Raw genomic sequence first — 24,641 nt, 5'->3', positions numbered from 1 at the left:
CTGGATCTTATTTCTATACGGACACAAAACCCCCCAAAAACCATGAGGGATGTGTGCAGCGCTGCCCCCTACTGTTTACTAAATACTCTGTCGTTTAAACTGTTATTTATTATAATTGCATCGCAAAACACGCTTTTACTCTGAAAAAAGTCCTGGTTCTGACCGGCAGCAGTTTAACTCAGCATCGTAACGCAGTGGCTGCCTGGAGGGTGGGGTATTACCTTTAACCCTAACCCTAACCCTGGAGGGTGGGGTATTACCTTCTCCAGATGAGCACAAGTCTTTACGTTGGGTATTTTCTAGATTTTCGTTTTTTTTTACGTACCATTATTTACCTTATTCCTGGCCACGCCCAGGAAGTAGGTAGGAAGGTAGGGGAGTAGGGGAGCTGGGGAGGCCCATATCAAGGGGATTCCTGTTTACCAGTGTCGCCATGTCTGCTTATAATAAGCAAGGACCCCCAGATTAATATGTATTTGTCCGTGGACCCCCATCTGAAAATATCTTGTGCCAGGGACCCCCATACAAGATTTGTGTTGTTAAAATGTTTTTAAAATATTCAAAACATCTCGCATGTAAAGTGGTAAAGCTTAGCCTATAGTCACTTTTTTTGGGGGGGGCTTGTTTTCATAGACCTGGCCGCTTGTTTCTCTTGCAAAATCTGGCAACACACTGATTACCTGCATTAGCCTACACCTGTAGCCTACTAGGGAGGAAGTGGACAGATATTGAATGAAGCGACAGAAAAGGGCCAAGAATAAGGTGAATATTGTTCATATTTTGATCATAAGACACAATTACTGAATGTCAGTCTCCAGGTTTCCCTCAGAATATGTATGTCACTGATTTACTATGACACTGTGTATGTATTTACTATGACACTGTGTATGTATTTACTATGACTCCGTGTATGTATTTACTATGACACTGTGTATGTATTTACTATGACACTGTGTAAGTATTTACTATGACACGGTGTATGTATTTACTATGACACTGTGTAAGTATTTACTATGACACTGTGTATGTATTTACTATGACACTGTGTATGTATTTACTATGACACTGTGTATGTATTTACTATGACACTGTGTATGTATTTACTATGACACTGTGTATGTATTTACTATGACACTGTGTATGTATTTACTATGACACTGTGTATGTATTTACTATGACACCGTGTATGTATTTACTATGACACTGTGTATGTATTTACTATGACACTGTGTAGGAGTCTACTAGGACAGGGGTACCCTAACGTTTTCATTTTCAAGGACCCCCATAACTCTGAGAGCGTACACACACATGGTAACCAGACACTCTCAGAGTTACAGACCGTAAAGGTCATTCAAGGCTTTATATTATTGTGGGCTTTGTATGTCTGTGGCAAAAATATACATTTGATTAAAAAAATGCCTAAAAAATCCGTCACAAGACAGCATGGCGATGACCCCTGGAGTCACCACTTTAACCATTATTTTATACTTTGGCCATTAAAAAATCTACAAGCTCATAAGCTCATAGCGCCGCACTATGAGCTTGTAGATCTGCTACTTTTTGAATAATCTTGAAAATGTATGAAAATCTTTGAATATATTTATTTTTCAAAGCGAACATTATTTTGTAACTCAAATCTTTGCTTCTGGGGGGATTCTACATTCTATTTGGCCGCGGACCCCCATCTCAAAATATGTTGTTCCAGGGACCCGCCAGAAGTAAAGCTTTGAGTTAAAAATGTTATAATATATTATATATATATATATATATTCAAAGATTTGCACACATTTTCTCGATTTTTCCAAAAATAGCAGATCTACAAGCTCGTAGCGCGGCACTCGATGACACAGATGCTTTCTCGGTCTTAATGGGTTTAACCCCTCCCTCCCCAACATAAAGACAAAGACGCATGGACAGGCTGCAGCTTCTCATCAGACATGCTTTATAGCATTTATTTTTCCACGTGAGAAAGATATTGATTGTGTGATTTGGTGAAATAAAACCAACGGGTTGTTTTGCATGCATTTTGTGTGATAATAACCATGAAGCATCACACTGTTTCTATTCTGTAGGATAATAACCATGAAGCATCAGTCACACTGTTTCTATTCTGTGGCATTTAAAATAAGATTTGGTTTATTTGAATATTATATTAAGCATTTCCCAATGGTTTTCTGCTGTATCTCAAAAATAATTTCTTCTGATGATGTTTGGACTTATAGATCCGTATTTTTTTTTCTTTCTTTTTTAATGCAGTTCCCTTAATGTTAGATTTACTCGTTTGGTCGGCTACAAAACCACAGTTGAAACGTCGCTGCGCACATCCCTGCAAAACATGTTCCAAAACCAGTAGAAAAGCCCTTAAAGGTACATGGTCATCATTTACAACTATTTTCTGTTTTTTTAAGTACAATAAATGGATTATTGTATGAAAGTGATGTTACGGAAATACACTGACTTTTCTGCTAAATAAGGTTTTTGATCCACTTCACGGTGAATATTGTTGGTTCTTCTTTCACCTGTTCGGGAAGCTCAGTGGGTAGAGCTCTCACCATCGGACCACAGGGTTATGGGTTCAATTCCGGGCAACCGCCAAACTCGGTTATGGGTTCACCGATGGTAGGTGGTGGTTTTAGTTAGTGTTGATTTTGACAGCAAATTTTTATTCAGTTTTAGTCATAGTCTTTTGAATCATATTTTTCAGTCATATTTTAGTCATCTGAAATGTGTTACTGTTAGTCTAGTTTTAGTCGACTAAATATCATAAGATTATAGTCTATAGTCGACTAAATCTACAGTTGATTTAGTCGACTATAATGTAAGGTGTCTTGATGTCGTCGTAATGACTGATTTTACACTTGGTTGCATGCTGAAAATAGCCGATGCGCGACGCGTTGTGAGCTTGTAGATCTGCTAATTTCAGAGCGCAACACCCGAGCGCAACCAAACATAAAATGACTTGTCTTTTAGTTCTACTGGATCTCTTCTCCACTAGATCCCTCACTAACCTTTTAGTCTAGTTTTTATTTGTTGACGAAATTGTCAATATATTTAGTCTTAGTTTTAGTCATCATAGCTTAGTTTTTTTTTAGTTTTCGTCAGTGAAAAAAGTTAGTCGACAACATTTTTCGGCATAGTTTTAGTCGACGAAATCAACACTGGTTTTACTGGGAGCAACAGTTGATTGGGGACACCCTCATATTTTTGCCAGACCCAAGGGGTCTTACATGAGGCTTTGTATCTGTTTCGTCCATATATATATATATATATATATATGGTATGTCCTCATTTGTCCTCCGGCCCCAGCCAAAAAAAAGTTTGTGACGTCACGAACTATTCATGACATCATGAACTTCAGTTATAAAGTGGTTTGTAGGTGTGTTACATACAAGTAAGACGCGCGAACGCGGGAAGCGAACGCAAAACAATTAAAACAAATATTTAAAAAAAATATTTAAAAAAAGTAGCAAATAAAAAAATACAAAAAAAATACAAAATAATTCTGCGTTAAAAGGAGCATCTTAGAAAAATACAAATTCACAAAAAAAAAACTTTGAATGTTTTTGAACAATTCAACAAAGTGTTTGAAGTGCCTGTTTCACCCACTTCCGGGGGGCGGAGCCAAAATCCGAGCCCGAAGTATTTGTTCGTAGACCCCCACTTAGGGGGGGTAGAAAAAGTTTCGGAGCGATTCGGGCACTTTTCATTTAACATGGGGTTTCAATGGGGAGTTTTTAGGAGCCTTCTCCGGGGCGTGGCTTCCGGGGGAAGGGGCGGGCTTAAACGCAACCTTGACAGGTGTGTTCAGTTTTCAAAGACCTTTCATTTGATGTATGGTACGTCTAAATTGGACATTTACTTATCTCAGAGGAGCTGCACACAGGCAGTGCACACAGAGACACAGAGACACAACCCGAGCACGGTTTCATAGTAAGCTCCACTTGCGCGGAGGCGCGCCTTCGGCGCGCCTCCTTCCGCTGCGTTCGCAACTAGGACTTCATTTTGGGTCTGGCAGAACCAGGTCTCCTGGTCTTGTTTTTAGATACCGGTAGTTATTTTGTGCATGGACATTCAGGACTTTGATGCGACATTACATTACAGAAAATATGAATCAGTGACGACTGTGGCGACCCCGATGGGAATTAGCCAAAATCAAAAGAGAATATTAATCAAATGTTATAAGTAATGACAAAATGAAGGTCTCCCCATTCATTAGAAGGACAATATCAGTCACCAGAAGCAGAGACGTGTGTTTTAATGAGTCTAACATTCATTAGAAGGACAATATCAGTCATTAGAAGCAGAGACGTGTGTTTTAATGAGTCTAACGTTCATTAGAAGGACATTATCAGTCACCAGAAGCAGAGACGTGTGTTTTAATGAGTCTAACGTTCATTAGAAGGACAATATCAGTCACCAGAAGCAGAGACGTGTGTTTTAATGAGTCTAACGTTCATTAGAAGGACATTATCAGTCACCAGAAGCAGAGACGTGTGTTTTAATGAGTCTAACATTCATTAGAAGGACAATATCAGTCACCAGAAGCAGAGACGTGTGTTTTAATGAGTCTAACATTCATTAGAAGGACAATATCAGTCATTAGAAGCAGAGACGTGTGTTTTAATGAGTCTAACATTCATTATAAGGACATTATCAGTCACCAGAAGCAGAGACGTGTGTTTAATGAGTCTAACATTCATTAGAAGGACAATATCAGTCACCAGAAGCAGAGACGTGTGTTTTAATGAGTCTAACATTCATTAGAAGGACAATATCAGTCACTAGAAGCAGAGACGTGTGTTTTAATGAGTCTAACATTCATTAGAAGGACAATATCATTCATTAGAAGCAGAAACGTGTCTAACGTTCATTAGAAGGACATTATCAGTCATTAGAAGCAGAGACGTGTGTTTTAATGAGTCTAACATTCATTATAAGGACATTATCAGTCACCAGAAGCAGAGACGTGTGTTTTAATGAGTCTAACATTCATTATAAGGACATTATCAGTCACCAGAAGCAGAGACGTGTGTTTTAATGAGTCTAACGTTCATTATAAGGACATTATCAGTCACCAGAAGCAGAGACGTGTGTTTTAATGAGTCTAACGTTCATTAGAAGGACAATATCAGTCATTAGAAGCAGAGACGTGTGTTTTAATGAGTCTAACGTTCATTAGAAGGACAATATCAGTCATTAGAAGCAGAGACGTGTGTTTTAATGAGTCTAACGTTCATTAGAAGGACATTATCAGTCATTAGAAGCAGAGACGTGTGTTTTAATGAGTCTAACGTTCATTAGAAGGACAATATCAGTCATTAGAAGCAGAGACGTGTGTTTTAATGAGTCTAACGTTCATTAGAAGGACAATATCAGTCATTAGAAGCAGAGACGTGTGTTTTAATGAGTCTAACGTTCATTAGAAGGACAATATCAGTCATTAGAAGCAGAGACGTGTGTTTTAATGAGTCTAACGTTCATTAGAAGGACATTATCAGTCATTAGAAGCAGAGACGTGTGTTTTAATGAGTCTAACGTTCATTAGAAGGACAATATCAGTCATTAGAAGCAGAGACGTGTGTTTTAATGAGTCTAACATTCATTAGAAGGACAATATCAGTCATTAGAAGCAGAGACGTGTGTTTTAATGAGTCTAACATTCATTAGAAGGACAATATCAGTCATTAGAAGCAGAGACGTGTGTTTTAATGAGTCTAACGTTCATTAGAAGGACAATATCAGTCATTAGAAGCAGAGACGTGTGTTTTAATGAGTCTAACGTTCATTAGAAGGACAATATCAGTCACTAGAAGCAGAGACGTGTGTTTTAATGAGTCTAACGTTCATTAGAAGGACATTATCAGTCACCAGAAGCAGAGACGTGTGTTTTAATGAGTCTAACGTTCATTAGAGGGACAATATCAGTCATTAGAAGCAGAGACGTGTGTTTTAATGAGTCTAACGTTCATTAGAAGGACAATATCAGTCATTAGAAGCAGAGACGTGTGTTTTAATGAGTCTAACGTTCATTAGAAGGACAATATCAGTCACCAGAAGCAGAGACGTGTGTTTTAATGAGTCTAACGTTCATTAGAAGGACAATATCAGTCATTAGAAGCAGAGACGTGTGTTTTAATGAGTCTAACGTTCATTAGAAGGACAATATCAGTCACCAGAAGCAGAGACGTGTGTTTTAATGAGTCTAACGTTCATTAGAAGGACAATATCAGTCATTAGAAGCAGAGACGTGTGTTTTAATGAGTCTAACGTTCATTAGAAGGACAATATCAGTCATTAGAAGCAGAGACGTGTGTTTTAATGAGTCTAACGTTCATTAGAAGGACATTATCAGTCACCAGAAGCAGAGACGTGTGTTTTAAGGAGTCTAACGTTCATTAGAAGGACATTATCAGTCACCAGAAGCAGAGACGTGTGTTTTAAGGAGTCTAACGTTCATTAGAAGGACAATATCAGTCACCAGAAGCAGAGACGTGTGTTTTAATGAGTCTAACGTTCATTAGAAGGACAATATCAGTCACCAGAAGCAGAGACGTGTGTTTTAATGAGTCTAACGTTCATTAGAAGGACAATATCAGTCACCAGAAGCAGAGACGTGTGTTTTAATGAGTCTAACGTTCATTAGAAGGACAATATCAGTCACCAGAAGCAGAGACGTGTGTTTTAATGAGTCTAACGTTCATTAGAAGGACAATATCAGTCACCAGAAGCAGAGACGTGTGTTTTAATGAGTCTAACGTTCATTAGAAGGACAATATCAGTCACCAGAAGCAGAGACGTGTGTTTTAATGAGTCTAACGTTCATTAGAAGGACAATATCAGTCACCAGAAGCAGAGACGTGTGTTTTAATGAGTCTAACGTTCATTAGAAGGACAATATCAGTCATTAGAAGCAGAGACGTGTGTTTTAATGAGTCTAACGTTCATTAGAAGGACAATATCAGTCACCAGAAGCAGAGACGTGTGTTTTAATGAGTCTAACGTTCATTAGAAGGACAATATCAGTCACCAGAAGCAGAGACGTGTGTTTTAATGAGTCTAACGTTCATTAGAAGGACAATATCAGTCACCAGAAGCAGAGACGTGTGTTTTAATGAGTCTAACGTTCATTAGAAGGACAATATCAGTCATTAGAAGCAGAGACGTGTGTTTTAATGAGTCTAACGTTCATTAGAAGGACAATATCAGTCACCAGAAGCAGAGACGTGTGTTTTAATGAGTCTAACGTTCATTAGAAGGACAATATCAGTCACCAGAAGCAGAGACGTGTGTTTTAATGAGTCTAACGTTCATTAGAAGGACAATATCAGTCACCAGAAGCAGAGACGTGTGTTTTAATGAGTCTAACGTTCATTAGAAGGACAATATCAGTCACCAGAAGCAGAGACGTGTGTTTTAATGAGTCTAACGTTCATTAGAAGGACAATATCAGTCACCAGAAGCAGAGACGTGTGTTTTAATGAGTCTAACGTTCATTAGAAGGACAATATCAGTCACCAGAAGCAGAGACGTGTGTTTTAATGAGTCTAACGTTCATTAGAAGGACAATATCAGTCACCAGAAGCAGAGACGTGTGTTTTAATGAGTCTAACGTTCATTAGAAGGACAATATCAGTCACCAGAAGCAGAGACGTGTGTTTTAATGAGTCTAACATTCATTAGAAGGACAATATCAGTCACCAGAAGCAGAGACGTGTGTTTTAATGAGTCTAACATTCATTAGAAGGACAATATCAGTCACCAGAAGCAGAGACGTGTGTTTTAATGAGTCTAACATTCATTAGAAGGACAATATCAGTCACCAGAAGCAGAGACGTGTGTTTTAATGAGTCTGACATGGAGTTTGAAGTTGAATGGGAGGAGTTAATGATCAAATTAATGTAACATTTCTAAAATATCACATTTAAAATGTTAATTAATATTTGACATGGCCACGCCTCCCACAATGTTCAAATGCTTCCGTCATACAGTCTGTGCAAAGGGGTAAAGTGGATGGCTTGGTTCCAGACTTAAAGTATATGATGAATATAAATAATTTGGGAATCTAGATGAACTTGTACTGTACATACTGCATAATGAGTACTTTTGGTACTTTTAAGTACATTTTTATACCAATACTTTTGTACGTTTACTCAAGTACATTTTGAATTCCGGACTTTTACTTGTAAGTTTCTACATTGCAGTATTGACACTTTTACTTAAGTAAAAAATTTGAGTACTTTTTCCAACACTGCAGGTTAAGTGGACAGATGGGCATTTTCAGAGCATGTTTATTTTAATGATCAATCGATTGTGTTCCGGCTTGGATCAAAGGAACGGATGTTATATACGTTCCTACTTCCTATTTATCTGAATCGCAATGAAAACAACATTTTCTGTTTCTAAACAAAAAATACCATAACATTAATATTTACATATTTTTTTATATGATAGGTAGATTATTTTATTTTCGTATCCTGCACACAAAGTATCCAACCCGTTTATAAGACACTATTTTAAGTTTTGTTTACATTATATTCATGTAAAACATTCAATTACATCAGAATCATAGAGTTCTGTCTTCTCTCCCAGGCTTGACAGATACAATCTGACACAAAATCTCCTTTAACAAAACATATCTCAAGCTTTTCATGATCATCTAACTCTAGGAAATCAGCACAAACTACTACATTGCATACAATTGTGTTGCATATTCAACTTTGTCATAGATTTCATAGATATCTTCATTGACTATCATCAGTGCTGTGTAAATTAATGTTTTGTTCATTTCAGACATTTAACCACTTAAACCTTCAATACTTAGTACTTGATTTGCTTCTTTTTCCCTCTACACCAAACCTCTTTGCCGAAAATAGCCGATCTACATGCTCACAACGCCTCGCAGCGCAAGGCGTTGTGAGCTTGTAGATCTGCTATTTTCGGCTAATGTTCATCAGAATAGAGATACTAGTGTTCAAGTGGTTAATGTAAAAAAAAAAAAACCTATCACAAAGATTTGGCGGACCCCCTGGAGTCACTCAGTTGAAGACCCCCCAGTCTACAGACGGTCACATGTTGATGACCCGTGACAGCTTCTCGATCCGGTTGAGGAACAGATCTCCCTTCTTGATGGTCTCCTCGTACTGCCAGCTCTTGCTGTCGGGCCTGTTGGTCTCCACGACCTCGTTGACCTTGTCGATGGTGCAGTGGAGGCGCCCGGCGGCGATGAAGCGCGACAGCTCCCGGTCCACGAAGTCGGCGCCCACGCCGAAGGCCTCGGCCACGAAGCCCAGCGTCAGCGAGCGGTACGACTCCAGCAGCTGGCCGTACGCCCGGATGCGCATCTCGCGCGCGTAGAAGCGGTAGTGCGGCGCGAACAGCCAGTCCCGCCGCATCTCCTGCTCCACGCGGGCCAGCGAGCGGAAGAAGGACGCGTAGTCCCGCTCGTAGAGCGAGAGCAGGAAGCGGCGGACGGCGGGCAGGCCGTGGAGCGCCTCCAGGATCTCCGCCCCCTTCACGACCCTCTCGCGGAGGTCGGGCCTCTTGAGGGCCACGGCGCAGACGTAGACCGTGTAGGAGACGAAGGTCTTGTAGTCCATGAGCTCGTAGGAGGTGAAGGTGGAGACGGTGTCCAGGAAGAGCTCGGCCGCCTGCCCGAAGTCCCGCACGGCCACGCAGTACAGGCCCTGGTAGACCTTCAGGCGGTTCCGGCGGTCCCAGTCGCCGCCCTCCTCGACGAGGCCCCGGGCCTCCTCCGAGCTGCGCGCGATCAGCTCGCCGTCCATGTAGAAGAGGCCGATCCTCAGCAGGTAGAAGACCACGTCCAGCCGGTGCCCGAGGGCCACCGTCTTGTCGTAGGTCCTCCTGAAGGCGGCCACGGCGGCCTCCTTGTCCCCGATGCGGATCAGGTGCTCGGCCCGGGCCATCATGGCGTCGCGGATCTCGCTCTCCCCCAGGTTCTTCTCGGCGTCCTCCAGGACGCCGTCCAGCCGCCGCAGCGCCTCCCGGTTGGCCGTCTTCATGGCGGCCAGCAGCTCGGCGTCTACCTGCCACTTCAGCTCTTTGCACAGGCCCTCGTAGTACGGAGCCATGTTGTTGGCCCTGACGGCGGCCATGAGCTCCGTCTCCACCTCGGCGTCTTGTCGCTGTCCGTCCATGGTCAGCAGAAACCTCAGCTGTGCTATCCTAAGATCAGGGTTCTTAGGTAGACCCTCTTCCTCCAGGTTCTCCAGCGGCATGAGGTGATCGGTATACAGAACACAGAGATAACTTCAAAATGTCTAACACAGAGATAACTTCAAAATGTCTAACACAGAGAATAGCTATAAGATACGTAACAGAAGTTCTTTAAGTTGATAAAATCTAATGTTCTCCCTGGGGTTGTAACTGCTGGCCTTGGATCCTACCCGCTATATATCTATGTGTGTGACGTATATATCTATGTGTGACGTATATATCTGTGTGTGACGTATATATCTATGTGTGTGACGTATGAATGACATCCTACCTGCTATATATCTATGTGTGTGACGTATGAATGACATCCTACCTGCTATATATCTATGTGTGTGACGTATATATCTGTGTGTGACGTATATATCTATGTGTGTGACGTATGAATGACATCCTACCCGCTATATATCTATGTGTGTGACGTATATATCTATGTGTGTGACGTATATATCTATGTGTGTGACGTATGAATGACATCCTACCTGCTATATATCTATGTGTGTGACGTATGAATGACATCCTACCCTCTATATATCTATGTGTGTGACGTATGAATGACATCCTACCCTCTATATATCTATGTGTGTGACGTATGAATGACATCCTACCCTCTATATATCTATGTGTGTGACGTATGAATGACATCCTACCCTCTATATATCTATGTGTGTGACGTATGAATGACATCCTACCCTCTATATATCTATGTGTGTGACGTATGAATGACATCCTACCGACTATATATCTATGTGTGTGACGTATGAATGACATCCTACCTACTATATATCTATGTGTGTGACGTATGAATGACATCCTACCCTCTATATATCTATGTGTGTGACGTATGAATGACATCCTACCTACTATATATCTATGTGTGTGACGTATGAATGACATCCTACCCTCTATATATCTATGTGTGTGACGTATGAATGACATCCTACCCTCTATATATCTATGTGTGTGACGTATGAATGACATCCTACCTACTATATATCTATGTGTGTGACGTATGAATGACATCCTACCCTCTATATATCTATGTGTGTGACGTATGAATGACATCCTACCCTCTATATATCTATGTGTGTGACGTATGAATGACATCCTACCTACTATATATCTATGGCTGGGTTACGAAAAGAGAAACTAGTCAGTTAGACGCGCTGTGATTGGCCAGTGGTCAACACGCTGTGATTGGCCAGTAGTCACTTTGAGTGGCAGCTTGTCTTCTATGGCGGCTGCCAGAGACTTGTATAGAGCGTCGCAGTTCCCGCCCACTTCCTGTTTTTTTTGGTGCCGGAAGAAAAAACTCAATGCATTTTTCCATTGACATTTCCAAAAATATTTATATCTATTAATTTAAGCCTCGAATCAAGCCATCATGACATGACATGAATCATGACCATAAACGTTTGATTCTGTGATTTTTTTTTGTTGAAAACGGCAAAACAAAGGGTATTTATTAAATATAGTATATCATATAATTAAATATAAAATAAAAAAAAATCACAGAAAAAAACGTTTTATGGTCATGATTCATGTCATCTCGTGATGGCTTGATTCGAGGCTTAAATTAATAGATATAAATATTTTTGGAAATGTCAATGGAAAAATGCATTGAGTTTTTTCTTCCGGCACCAAAAAAAACAGGAAGTGGGCGGGAACTGCGACGCTCTATTGCGATACAGGTCGCTCCAATGAACTGCAGAGGCCAATGAGGGAGCTAGAAATCTATTCGCTTTTTAAGTCTGACGTCATTTTGTAGTCCGACGTCATTTTGTAGTCCGACGTCATTTTGTAGTCCGACGTCACTTCCTGGTCCAAAAGGCACCAGCACCGTCCACTCCTCATTGTAAACAAACATGTTGGAACCCGTAAATCCTTTACAACAACCTCCTTTTTCAGAAATGAACCATTGAGGGTTAAAAAGGGTCTTAATGCTAATATCATAGACAGTAAAAAGTAGGCTAATATATATATATATATATATATATATATATATATATATATATATATATATATATATATATATATATATATATATATATATATATATATATATATATATATGTGTGTATATACATATTTATTTATTATTAACATTATAATATGTATTTTTTATATTTATTTATATATAGATATTTATATATAGATATATATAAAATACCGATTTATTCTTCTCTTTGTCGTTGCCAGGAAAGCTGTAGAATGACACTTTAGTGGTTATTTTAGTCTCAGATCTGTTAAAACGAGGGACACAGCACTGTGACATATTGTTAAACAGTGAGGGACACAGCACTGTGGCATATTGTTAAACAGTGAGGGACACAGCACTGTGACATATTGTTAAACAGTGAGGGACACAGCACTGTGACATATTGTTAAAACATGAGGGACACAGCACTGTGACATATTGTTTAAACAGTGAGGGACACAGCACTGTGACATATTGTTTAAACAGTGAGGGACACAGCACTGTGACATATTGTTAAAACATGAGGGACACAGCACTGTGACATATTGTTTAAACAGTGAGGGACACAGCACTGTGACATATTGTTAAACAGTGAGGGACACAGCACTGTGACATATTGTTTAAACAGTGAGGGACACAGCACTGTGACATATTGTTTAAACAGTGAGGGACACAGCACTGTGACATATTGTTAAAACATGAGGGACACAGCACTGTGACATATTGTTAAACAGTGAGGGACACAGCACTGTGACATATTGTTAAAACATGAGGGACACAGCACTGTGACATATTGTTAAACAGTGAGGGACACAGCACTGTGACATATTGTTAAAACATGAGGGACACAGCACTGTGACATATTGTTAAACAGTGAGGGACACAGCACTGTGACATATTGTTAAAACATGAGGGACACAGTACTGTGACATATTGTTTAAACAGTGAGGGACACAGCACTGTGACATATTGTTAAACAGTGAGGGACACAGCACTGTGGCATATTGTTAAACAGTGAGGGACACAGCACTGTGACATATTGTTTAAACAGTGAGGGACACAGCACTGTGACATATTGTTAAACAGTGAGGGACACAGTACTGTGACATATTGTTAAACAGTGAGGGACACAGCACTGTGACATATTGTTAAACAGTGAGGGACACAGCACTGTGACATATTGTTAAACAGTGAGGGACACAGTACTGTGACATATTGTTTAAACAGTGAGGGACACAGCACTGTGACATATTGTTAAACAGTGAGGGACACAGCACTGTGACATATTGTTTAAACAGTGAGGGACACAGTACTGTGACATATTGTTAAACAGTGAGGGACACAGCACTGTGACATATTGTTAAACAGTGAGGGACACAGCACTGTGCCATATTGTTAAACAGTGAGGGACACAGTACTGTGACATATTGTTAAACAGTGAGGGACACAGCACTGTGACATATTGTTAAAACAGTGAGGGACACAGTACTGTGACATATTGTTTAAACAGTGAGGGACACAGTACTGTGACATATTGTTTAAACAGTGAGGGACACAGCACTGTGACATATTGTTTAACCCTCTAAGACCCAGTGATCCCTTTTGGAAACAATTATATTTTATAAAGAAAGATGTTTAAATTTCTGTTATTTTTTCACCTCTAAATGCTCATTGGGTCCTATTGTTTAGTCTTACAATGCCATTGGCCAGGATATTTGCATATAAATACCCCCCACAGAGCCAGGAATCATCACAACTTGAAAAATCTCTGTTGTAACAGATCTCTTTTTTCTCTGGAAGATATTCCTCACAAAAACGTAAGTAATATGCCTGTAATATTTTTTTTGTTGAACATTACAATGTCTAGAACATGTACATATGTTATTATTGTGAAATATATGTCCCAAATTAGAAATTAAAGCATGATTCATACTTGTGTCTTTTTGGAATCGTTGGGCCCTCTTGGTTGCAAAAAATACAAGGGCAGGCCTAATGTTCACCTGCTACTGTTCAGCCTTATATATAGTTTTCACAATAGATTTAAACAGTTATATGTGTATTTCCCCCACTTTGCATTACTATATATATATATATATATATATATATATATATATATATATATATATATATATATATATATATATATATATATATATATATGAGAGAGAGAAACAGTGAGAGAGAGTAGGCTATATGTGCATTTTTACTTTAATTTCTAATTTCCAATGATATTTGTAACCATTGTTTTAACAGTCAGAACCATACAAGCTGGTTCCTTTGTTCACAAAAACTGAATTGTTTGCTTTGAGCAGTAAGCCTCAGAAAATGTCCACCCAAACTTTCTCTCTCCCCCTAAACAATACATATTCAACCATAGTTTAACCAATATATTCCCTTGTTATTTCTCAGTATGTTTAATTTGCTTTCGATACTACAAGGACAGTGGGACCACTTTGGTACTTGTTGGGGGTTGTGGGGGTTGTTCATTATTCATTCAAGGTGTGGTGGGTACTTAGGGCAATGGAATGATGCCCACTTAGCGGCAATCATCATCACACAATAGGTTTGCCAGACAGTATTGTATGACTTGTGAAATGTTGTTTGTAAGCACTACTAAATGTACTAATGGTCTTTATTTCATTTCAGAATGCCACAACAACAGAAAGGGCCTCGCTTCTCAGCAAGGGATGTTCTGGATATCGTGATGAACGGAGAGAGTGATGTTGACATAGACATCAATGATATTTTGTTGTTCTTTTAATAAAATTGATTTAAAAATATGGCTTATTGGTGTTATTATTCATAATGTATACTGTTCTGAGGCCAAATATTATTAATAATTGATCTGAGGCCAAATAATAAACCATATAAATGAATCCTTAAGTTGTTTTAGTGAAGTAATTACACATTTGCCATGTTATCCTTAAAAATGGCCTATAGGAAATTTTGCTACCTGATGGACCCAACGTTTCCATATGGAAACATTTGCATAAAAACTTACCAAAACATAAAAAATAAAAAAACATTATATTTTCCTCTCCTAAGTACTCCTACAAGACCATCTGAAAGTTTTTTTTTTTTTTTTTGCAAGTAGAAATATATCCGGGTCTTACAGGGTTAAACAGTGAGGGACACAGTACTGTGACATATTGTTAAACAGTGAGGGACACAGTACTGTGACATATTGTTTAAACAGTGAGGGACACAGTACTGTGACATATTGTTTAAACAGTGAGGGACACAGCACTGTGACATATTGTTTAAACAGTGAGGGACACAGTACTGTGACATATTGTTAAACAGTGAGGGACACAGCACTGTGACATATTGTTAAAACAGTGAGGGACACAGCACTGTGACATATTGTTAAACAGTGAGGGACACAGCACTGTGACATATTGTTTAAACAGTGAGGGACACAGCACTGTGACATATTGTTAAACAGTGAGGGACACAGCACTGTGACATATTGTTAAACAGTGAGGGACACAGCACTGTGACATATTGTTTAAACAGTGAGGGACACAGCACTGTGACATATTGTTTAAACAGTGAGGGACACAACACTGTGACATATTGTTAAACAGTGAGGGACACAGCACTGTGACATATTGTTTAAACAGTGAGGGACACAGCACTGTGACATATTGTTAAACAGTGAGGGACACAGCACTGTGACATATTGTTAAAACATGAGGGACACAGCACTGTGACATATTGTTTAAACAGTGAGGGACACAGTACTGTGACATATTGTTAAACAGTGAGGGACACAGCACTGTGACATATTGTTAAACAGTGAGGGACACAGTACTGTGACATATTGTTTAAACAGTGAGGGACACAGCACTGTGACGTATTGTTTAAACAGTGAGGGACACAGCACTGTGACATATTGTTTAAACAGTGAGGGACACAGCACTGTGACATATTGTTAAACAGTGAGGGACACAGCACTGTGACATATTGTTTAAACAGTGAGGGACACAGCACTGTGACATATTGTTTAAACAGTGAGGGACACAGCACTGTGACATATTGTTTAAACAGTGAGGGACACAGCACTGTGACATATTGTTAAACAGTGAGGGACACAGCACTGTGACATATTGTTTAAACAGTGAGGGACACAGCACTGTGACATATTGTTTAAACAGTGAGGGACACAGCACTGTGACATATTGTTAAACAGTGAGGGACACAGCACTGTGACATATTGTTTAAACAGTGAGGGACACAGCACTGTGGCATATTGTTAAAACATGAGGGACACAGCACTGTGACATATTGTTAAACAGTGAGGGACACAGCACTGTGACATATTGTTAAACAGTGAGGGACACAGTACTGTGACATATTGTTAAACAGTGAGGGACACAGCACTGTGACATATTGTTAAACAGTGAGGGACACAGCACTGTGACATATTGTTTAAACAGTGAGGGACAAAGCACTGTGACATATTGTTAAACAGTGAGGGACACAGCACTGTGACATATTGTTAAAACATGAGGGACACAGCACTGTGACATAATGTTAAACAGTGAGGGACACAGCACTGTGACATATTGTTAAACAGTGAGGGACACAGTACTGTGACATATTGTTAAACAGTGAGGGACACAGCACTGTGACATATTGTTAAACAGTGAGGGACACAGCACTGTGACATATTGTTAAACAGTGAGGGACACAGCACTGTGACATATTGTTTAAACAGTGAGGGACAAAGCACTGTGACATATTGTTAAACAGTGAGGGACACAGCACTGTGACATATTGTTAAACAGTGAGGGACACAGCACTGTGACATATTGTTAAACAGTGAGGGACACAGCACTGTGACATATTGTTAAACAGTGAGGGACACAGCACTGTGACATATTGTTAAACAGTGAGGGACACAGCACTGTGACATATTGTTAAACAGTGAGGGACACAGCACTGTGACATATTGTTTAAACAGTGAGGGACACAGCACTGTGACATATTGTTTAAACAGTGAGGGACACAGCACTGTGACATATTGTTTAAACAGTGAGGGACACAGCACTGTGACATATTGTTAAAACATGAGGGACACAGCACTGTGACATATTGTTAGAACATGAGGGACACAGCACTGTGACATATTGTTAAAACATGAGGGACACAGCACTGTGACATATTGTTTAAACAGTGAGGGACACAGTACTGTGACATATTGTTAACAATATGTGACAACTGTGACATATTGTTAAACAGTGAGGGACACAACACTGTGACATATTGTTAAACAGTGAGGGACACAGCACTGTGACATATTGTTAAACAGTGAGGGACACAGCACTGTGACATATTGTTTAAACAGTGAGGGACACAGCACTGTGACATATTGTTTAAACAGTGAGGGACACAGCACTGTGACATATTGTTTAAACAGTGAGGGACACAGCACTGTGACATATTGTTAAAACATGAGGGACACAGCACTGTGACATATTGTTAAAACATGAGGGACACAGCACTGTGACATATTGTTAAAACATGAGGGACACTGCACTGTGACATATTGTTTAAACAGTGAGGGACACAGTACTGTGACATATTGTTAACAATATGTGACAACTGTGACATATTGTTAAACAGTGAGGGACACAACACTGTGACATATTGTTAAACAGTGAGGGACACAGCACTGTGACATATTGTTAAACAGTGAGGGACACAGCACTGTGACATATTGTTAAACAGTGAGGGACACAGCACTGTGACATATTGTTAAAACATGAGGGACACTGCACTGTGACATATTGTTTAAACAGTGAGGGACACAGTACTGTGACATATTGTTAACAATATGTGACAACTGTGACATATTGTTAAACAGTGAGGGACACAACACTGTGACATATTGTTAAACAGTGAGGGACACAGCACTGTGACATATTGTTTAAACAGTGAGGGACACAGCACTGTGACATATTGTTAAACAGTGAGGGACACAGCACTGTGACATATTGTTAAACAGTGAGGGACACAGCACTGTGACATATTGTTTAAACAGTGAGGGACACAGCACTGTGACATATTGTTTAAACAGTGAGGGACACAACACTGTGACATATTGTTAAACAGTGAGGGACACAGCACTGTGACATATTGTTTAAACAGTGAGGGACACAGCACTGTGACATATTGTTAAACAGTGAGGGACACAGCACTGTGACATATTGTTAAAACATGAGGGACACAGCACTGTGACATATTGTTTAAACAGTGAGGGACACAGTACTGTGACATATTGTTAAACAGTGAGGGACACAGTACTGTGACATATTGTTTAAACAGTGAGGGACACAGCACTGTGACGTATTGTTTAAACAGTGAGGGACACAGCACTGTGACATATTGTTTAAACAGTGAGGGACACAGCACTGTGACATATTGTTAAACAGTGAGGGACACAGCACTGTGACATATTGTTTAAACAGTGAGGGACACAGCACTGTGACATATTGTTAAACAGTGAGGGACACAGTACTGTGACATATTGTTTAAACAGTGAGGGACACAGCACTGTGACATATTGTTAAACAGTGAGGGACACAGTACTGTGACATATTGTTAAACAGTGAGGGACACAGCACTGTGACATATTGTTTAAACAGTGAGGGACACAGCACTGTGACATATTGTTTAAACAGTGAGGGACACAGCACTGTGACATATTGTTAAACAGTGAGGGACACAGTACTGTGACATATTGTTAAACAGTGAGGGACACAGCACTGTGACATATTGTTTAAACAGTGAGGGACACAGCACTGTGACATATTGTTTAAACAGTGAGGGACACAGCACTGTGACATATTGTTAAAACATGAGGGACACAGCACTGTGACATATTGTTTAAACAGTGAGGGACACAGTACTGTGACATATTGTTAAACAGTGAGGGACACAGCACTGTGACATATTGTTAAAACATGAGGGACACAGCACTGTGACATATTGTTAAACAGTGAGGGACACAGCACTGTGACATATTGTTAAACAGTGAGGGACACAGCACTGTGACATATTGTTTAAACATGAGGGACACAGCACTGTGACATATTGTTTAAACAGTGAGGGACACAGCACTGTGACATATTGTTAAACAGTGAGGGACACAGCACTGTGACATATTGTTTAAACAGTGAGGGACACAACACTGTGACATATTGTTAAACAGTGAGGGACACAGCACTGTGACATATTGTTAAAACATGAGGGACACAGTACTGTGACATATTGTTAAACAGTGAGGGACACAGCACTGTGACATATTGTTAAACAGTGAGGGACACAGCACTGTGACATATTGTTAAAACACACACTTGGACCCGGAAGTTGTTTAGTTTAGTCATATTTTAGTCATCTGAAATGTTTTACTGTTTAGTTTTAGACTAAATATTATACGATTTTAGTCGACTAAATCTACAGTTGATTCAGTCGACTAAAATGTATTTTTGGCGAGCCGTGATGCCATCCAAATGGCTGATTTTCACTTGGCTGCATGCCGAAAATAGCAGATCTAGAAGCACTCGCTCGTGAGCGGGACGATCCTTCAGTTCAATCAGACGATCGAGAACGATCAGCTTCACGTTCTTGTCTCTCCTTGATGATCACTGGGCAGCGGCCCTGACGGCCGTGGGCGCGCTCGACAGGGTGACCAGAGTGCCGGCGGCTTCGCCGGTGTCCTTCTCCTTGACGAGGAAATCGTAGACGAGCTCCCGGGCGTCCGGGATGAGATGTTCTAGGTTCCTGTAGATGGTGTAAACTGTCAGGACGGCGTTGCGGCTGACGTAGCCGTGCTGGTGTTTCAGGCAGGCCCGGATGGCCGGCAGGAGAGGCTCCAGGAGGTCCGGCTCCTTCAGCTTGCACAGGAAGCGCAGGGTGGAGCCTTGGACGAAGCCGTTGGGGTGCTGCAGGTCCGTCACACACCAGGATCATCTCCTGGAGGGATCTCCCGTCCGGGGTGGTCTTGGGAACGATCTCCCAAAAGAGCAGCAGCAGCTTCTTGATGCCGTGGTCCTGCAGAGGCAGGATGAAACGGATGATGGTCATGGTCAGTCCAGGTAGTTTCTCACCGTTCAGCATCCTGATGAGGACCTTTTTCAGAGCCTCCGTCTTGGCTTTGATCTCTCCTTTCTCCAGGACAGCTTTGAGGCCGGCCTCGGACGGGGACCCGGAGTCGTTTGGAACGTTGATAAGCGTGTTACATACATGTTCTGCAGCCGTCATTGTGTTGCTGTGGAGATATAAATAAATGGGATATATAAATAAATGTAAAATATTGTTGACAGAGGAATCATTAGCCAGCGTTGGATGATGTCAGTTAGCTTTGATGACATGTTGTGACATCAGGCATATGTCCATATATGTATATACACGCTATATATACAGTGATGTATGCAGGTCATACGTCACTGCGGTGGTGTCTATATATACTGTATATATTCAGAGGCACAACGTTCCTGCTGACTGACTGGCTGTAGTTCTGTAGCTATGGAGGATACTAAGGACAAGCAGAGGAACAAGATGGAGGAAACTGACAAAGAGAAGGAGAAGGAGCAGGAGAAGGAGAAGGGCCTGAAGCCCGCAGGCAAGGACAAGAAGGAGGAAGAGGAGCTGTCTGAGGAGGACAAACAGCTGCAGGATAATTTGGAGCTGATGGTGGAACGGCTGGGTGAGAAGGATGGCGCTCAGCACCGCCCGGCCCTGGAGGAGCTGAGGAGACACATACGCTCCTCCACCACCTCCATGACCTCCGTGCCCAAGCCCCTCAAGTTCCTGCGGCCGCACTACGCCAGGCTCCTGGCCGTCTACCAGGGCATGCCGGCCGGGGAGAACAAGCACTTCTGTGCCGACGTGCTGTCGGTCCTCGCCATGACCATGAGCAGCGAGAGGGAGTGTCTGAAGTATCGCCTGCTGGGCTCCCAGGAGGAGCTGGCCTCCTGGGGACACGAGTACGTCAGGCACCTGGCGGGCGAGGTGGCCAAGGAGTGGCAGGGGACGGCGGAAAGCGCCGACCGGACGCAGCAGGAGACCCTGCTGAGGCTGGTGAAGGAGATCGTGCCGTACAACATGGCCCACAACGCCGAGCACGAGGCCTGCGACCTGCTGATGGAGATGGAGAGGCTGGACATGCTGGAGAGCTACGTGGACGACAACTCCTATGCCAAGGTCTGCCGCTACCTGGCCAGCTGCGTGAGCTACGTCCCCGAGCCCGAGGACTCGGCGCTGCTCAGGTGTTCCCTGAACATCTTCAGGAGGTTCGGCCGCTACCCCGAGGCCCTGCGCCACGCCCTCATGCTCAACGACGCAGAGCTGGTGGGCGACATCTTTGCGTCCTGCGAGGACACGGTGGTCCAGAAGGAGATGGCCTTCATGCTGGGCCGTCACGGCATGTTCCTGGAGCTGGACGAGGACACGGAGGACTACGAGGACCTGAGGGAGATCATGTCCAACGTCCACCTCAACGGCAACTTCCTGTCCCTGGCCAGAGAGCTGGACATCATGGAGCCCAAGGTCCCCGACGACATCTACAAGACCCACCTGGAGAACAACCGCTTCGGGGACAGCGGCTCCCAGGTGGACTCAGCCCGCAGGAACCTGGCCTCGTCCTTCGTCAACGGCTTCGTGAACGCCGCCTTCGGCAAGGACAAGCTGCTAACGGACGACGGCAACCGGTGGCTGTACAAGAACAAGGACCACGGCATGATGAGTGCCGCCGCCTCCCTGGGCCTCATCCTGCTGTGGGACGTGGACGGCGGCCTGACGCAGATCGACAAGTACCTCTACTCCAACGACGACTACATCAAGTCCGGCGCTCTGCTGGCCTGCGGCATCGTGAACTCCGGCGTCACCAACGAGTGCGACCCCGCCCTGGCCCTGCTGTCGGACTATGTCCTGCACAGCAACAACGTCATGAGGATCGGAGCCATCTTCGGCCTCGGCCTGGCCTACGCCGGCTCCAACAAAGAGGAGGTCCTCGAGCTGCTTTTCCCTGTCATGGGAGACTCTAAGTCCAGCATGGAGGTGGTGGGCGTGACGGCCCTGGCGTGCGGCATGATCGCCGTGGGCTCGTGCAACGGGAAGGTGACCGAGACCATCGTGGAGACTCTCATAGACCCTCAACGAGAGCAGGAGCTCAAAGACACGTACGCCCGCTGGCTACCGCTGGGCCTGGGGCTCAACCACCTGGGGAAAGGAGAGTCCATCGAAACCACTCTGGCCGCCCTGCAGGTCGTGCCGGAGCCGTTCCGCAGCTTCGCCAACACCCTGGTGGACGTCTGCGCCTACGCCGGCTCTGGCAACGTGCTGAAGGTGCAGCAGCTGCTACACATCTGCAGCGAACACTACGAGGCCAAGGAGCGGGACGAAGACAAGGACAAGAAGGACAAGAAGGACAAGGAGAATCCCTCCGACGCGGGCTGCCACCAGGGCGTGGCCGTCCTGGGCATCGCGCTCATCGCCATGGGAGAGGAGATCGGATCGGAGATGGCCCTGCGGACGTTCGGTCACCTGCTGCGCTACGGCGAGCCGGCCCTGCGGCGGGCGGTGCCGCTGGCCCTGGCACTCATATCTGTGTCCAACCCCCGTCTCAACATCCTGGACACGCTCAGCAAGTTCTCGCACGACGCCGACGCCGAGGTCTCCCACAACTCCATCTTCGCCATGGGCATGGTGGGCAGCGGCACCAACAACGCCCGTCTGGCCGCCATGCTGCGGCAGCTGGCGCAGTACCACGCCAAGGACCCCAACAACCTGTTCATGGTGCGCCTGGCGCAGGGCCTCACGCACCTGGGCAAAGGCACGCTGACGCTGTGTCCGTACCACAGCGACCGGCAGCTGATGAGCCAGGTGGCCGTGGCCGGGCTGCTGACCGTCCTGGTCTCCTTCCTGGACGTGAAGAACATCGTCCTGGGGAAGTCGCACTACATCCTCTACGGCCTGGTGGCCGCCATGCAGCCGCGCATGCTGGTCACCTTCGACGAGGCGCTGCAGCCGCTGCCCGTGTCGGTCAGGGTGGGCCAGGCGGTGGACGTGGTGGGCCAGGCGGGGAAGCCCAAGGCCATCACAGGCTTCCAGACCCACACCACGCCGGTGCTGCTGGCCCACGGGGAACGGGCCGAGCTGGCCACCGAGCAGTACCTCCCCCTCACCCCCATCCTGGAAGGCTTCGTCATCCTCCGCAAGAACCCCAACTATGAGTCTTAGAATGACCACACCCCCACTTCACCACGCCCACACAGAATGACCACACCCCCACTTCACCACGCCCACACAGAATGACCACACCCCCACTTCACCACGCCCACAGAATGACCACACCTCCACTTCACCACGCCCACACAGAATGACCACACCCCCACTTCACCACGCCTACAGAATGACCACACCTCCACTTCACCACGCCCACACAGAATGACCACACCTCCACTTCACCACGCCCACACAGAATGACCACGCCCACGCCACCTTTTATTGGCCTAATAGTGACAAAGCCCTGATCCGGACGTTTATGGAATGCACTGGAGTCTATGAGCGTTTGTCACTATTTGGAGTTGACAGAACCATGTGACCGCCACTGTTTCTGCCCCCTAGTTGACATAACTCTCCCGCTCTTCCCTCCCTGGCTACCATAATGCCTGATGTATACAGGCATAATGCATGTATACAGGCATAATGCATGTATACAGGCATAATGCATGTAAACAGGCTTAACTTCAGTGGGTTGAGATCTGGCGACTACCGTCCTTTTTTTTTTTTGCTACCAAGTGGACCTTAAGTTTTATTTAACCATTTACACACCACTAACAAAGGAAAAAAAAAGACAAATAACTGGAGGAAGAATTGCCTGTTTTAACCCATGAACTAATCACGACAATTAAAGTTAAATAATATTATTTCAAAAAATATAATCTATAATTGTCTTCTTAGAGAAGGAGGGGTCGCTGCAAATCAAATGATGCTGAGTGATCACTTTGATCCTGTTATGAAACATCTATCCTGATTGACTCCTCAGTTAATGTGTGTTGGTGACTGTGAGTGCCTTTATTTAACGTTTTTTTGCTTGAGCCCCCGCCCCCCGATATGTGTGTACACGTCATGCTGGGGGTCTTTAGTTTGTATGATTGATTGAAGTACTTTATTTAGAAAGACATGGTAAAAGTACATGGAAGTACAGTTAACAATACAAGGTCCTCTAAACTGGATCGCTCATAAAATCACAATGTCTTATTTAAAATGAGATCCCTACGCACTCACATCATGATGACATTTAAGAAAACAGACAGATATACACTACTATGCATAACGTCATACAATCAGGTTACTGGTATGAGAAATAGGAAATATGTACATTAAACTGTTCAAGGAGGGGGGGAGGGGGTTGGTTAAGACT

General features: G+C 43.1%; 2 protein-coding genes across 2 annotated transcripts; one reads left to right on the top strand and one right to left on the bottom strand.

Annotated features, from left to right (window-relative positions):
• Positions 1–9,065: 9,065 nt before the first annotated feature.
• On the bottom strand, positions 9,066–10,235 carry LOC308078447 (26S proteasome non-ATPase regulatory subunit 6-like; the record flags this gene model as incomplete). Its single annotated transcript, XM_080419614.1, has 1 exon — positions 9,066–10,235. The coding sequence occupies one exon, from the start codon at positions 10,233–10,235 to the stop codon at positions 9,066–9,068; it is 1,170 nt and encodes a 389-aa protein (XP_080275740.1).
• A 10,655-nt stretch (positions 10,236–20,890) lies between these two features.
• LOC308079088 (26S proteasome non-ATPase regulatory subunit 2-like) lies at positions 20,891–23,455 on the top strand (the record flags this gene model as incomplete). The annotated part of the gene is made up of 1 exon (XM_080420428.1): positions 20,891–23,455. The coding sequence occupies exon 1, from the start codon at positions 20,906–20,908 to the stop codon at positions 23,453–23,455; it is 2,550 nt and encodes an 849-aa protein (XP_080276554.1). The 5' UTR covers positions 20,891–20,905.
• Between the last annotated feature and the right edge of the window lie 1,186 nt (positions 23,456–24,641).

This window comes from Gymnoscopelus braueri (assembly GCF_963280865.1).
Source record: "Gymnoscopelus braueri genome assembly, chromosome: 22".
Taxonomy (NCBI): Eukaryota; Metazoa; Chordata; class Actinopteri; order Myctophiformes; family Myctophidae; genus Gymnoscopelus; species Gymnoscopelus braueri.
This window is presented reverse-complemented; position numbering and strand designations above follow the sequence as displayed.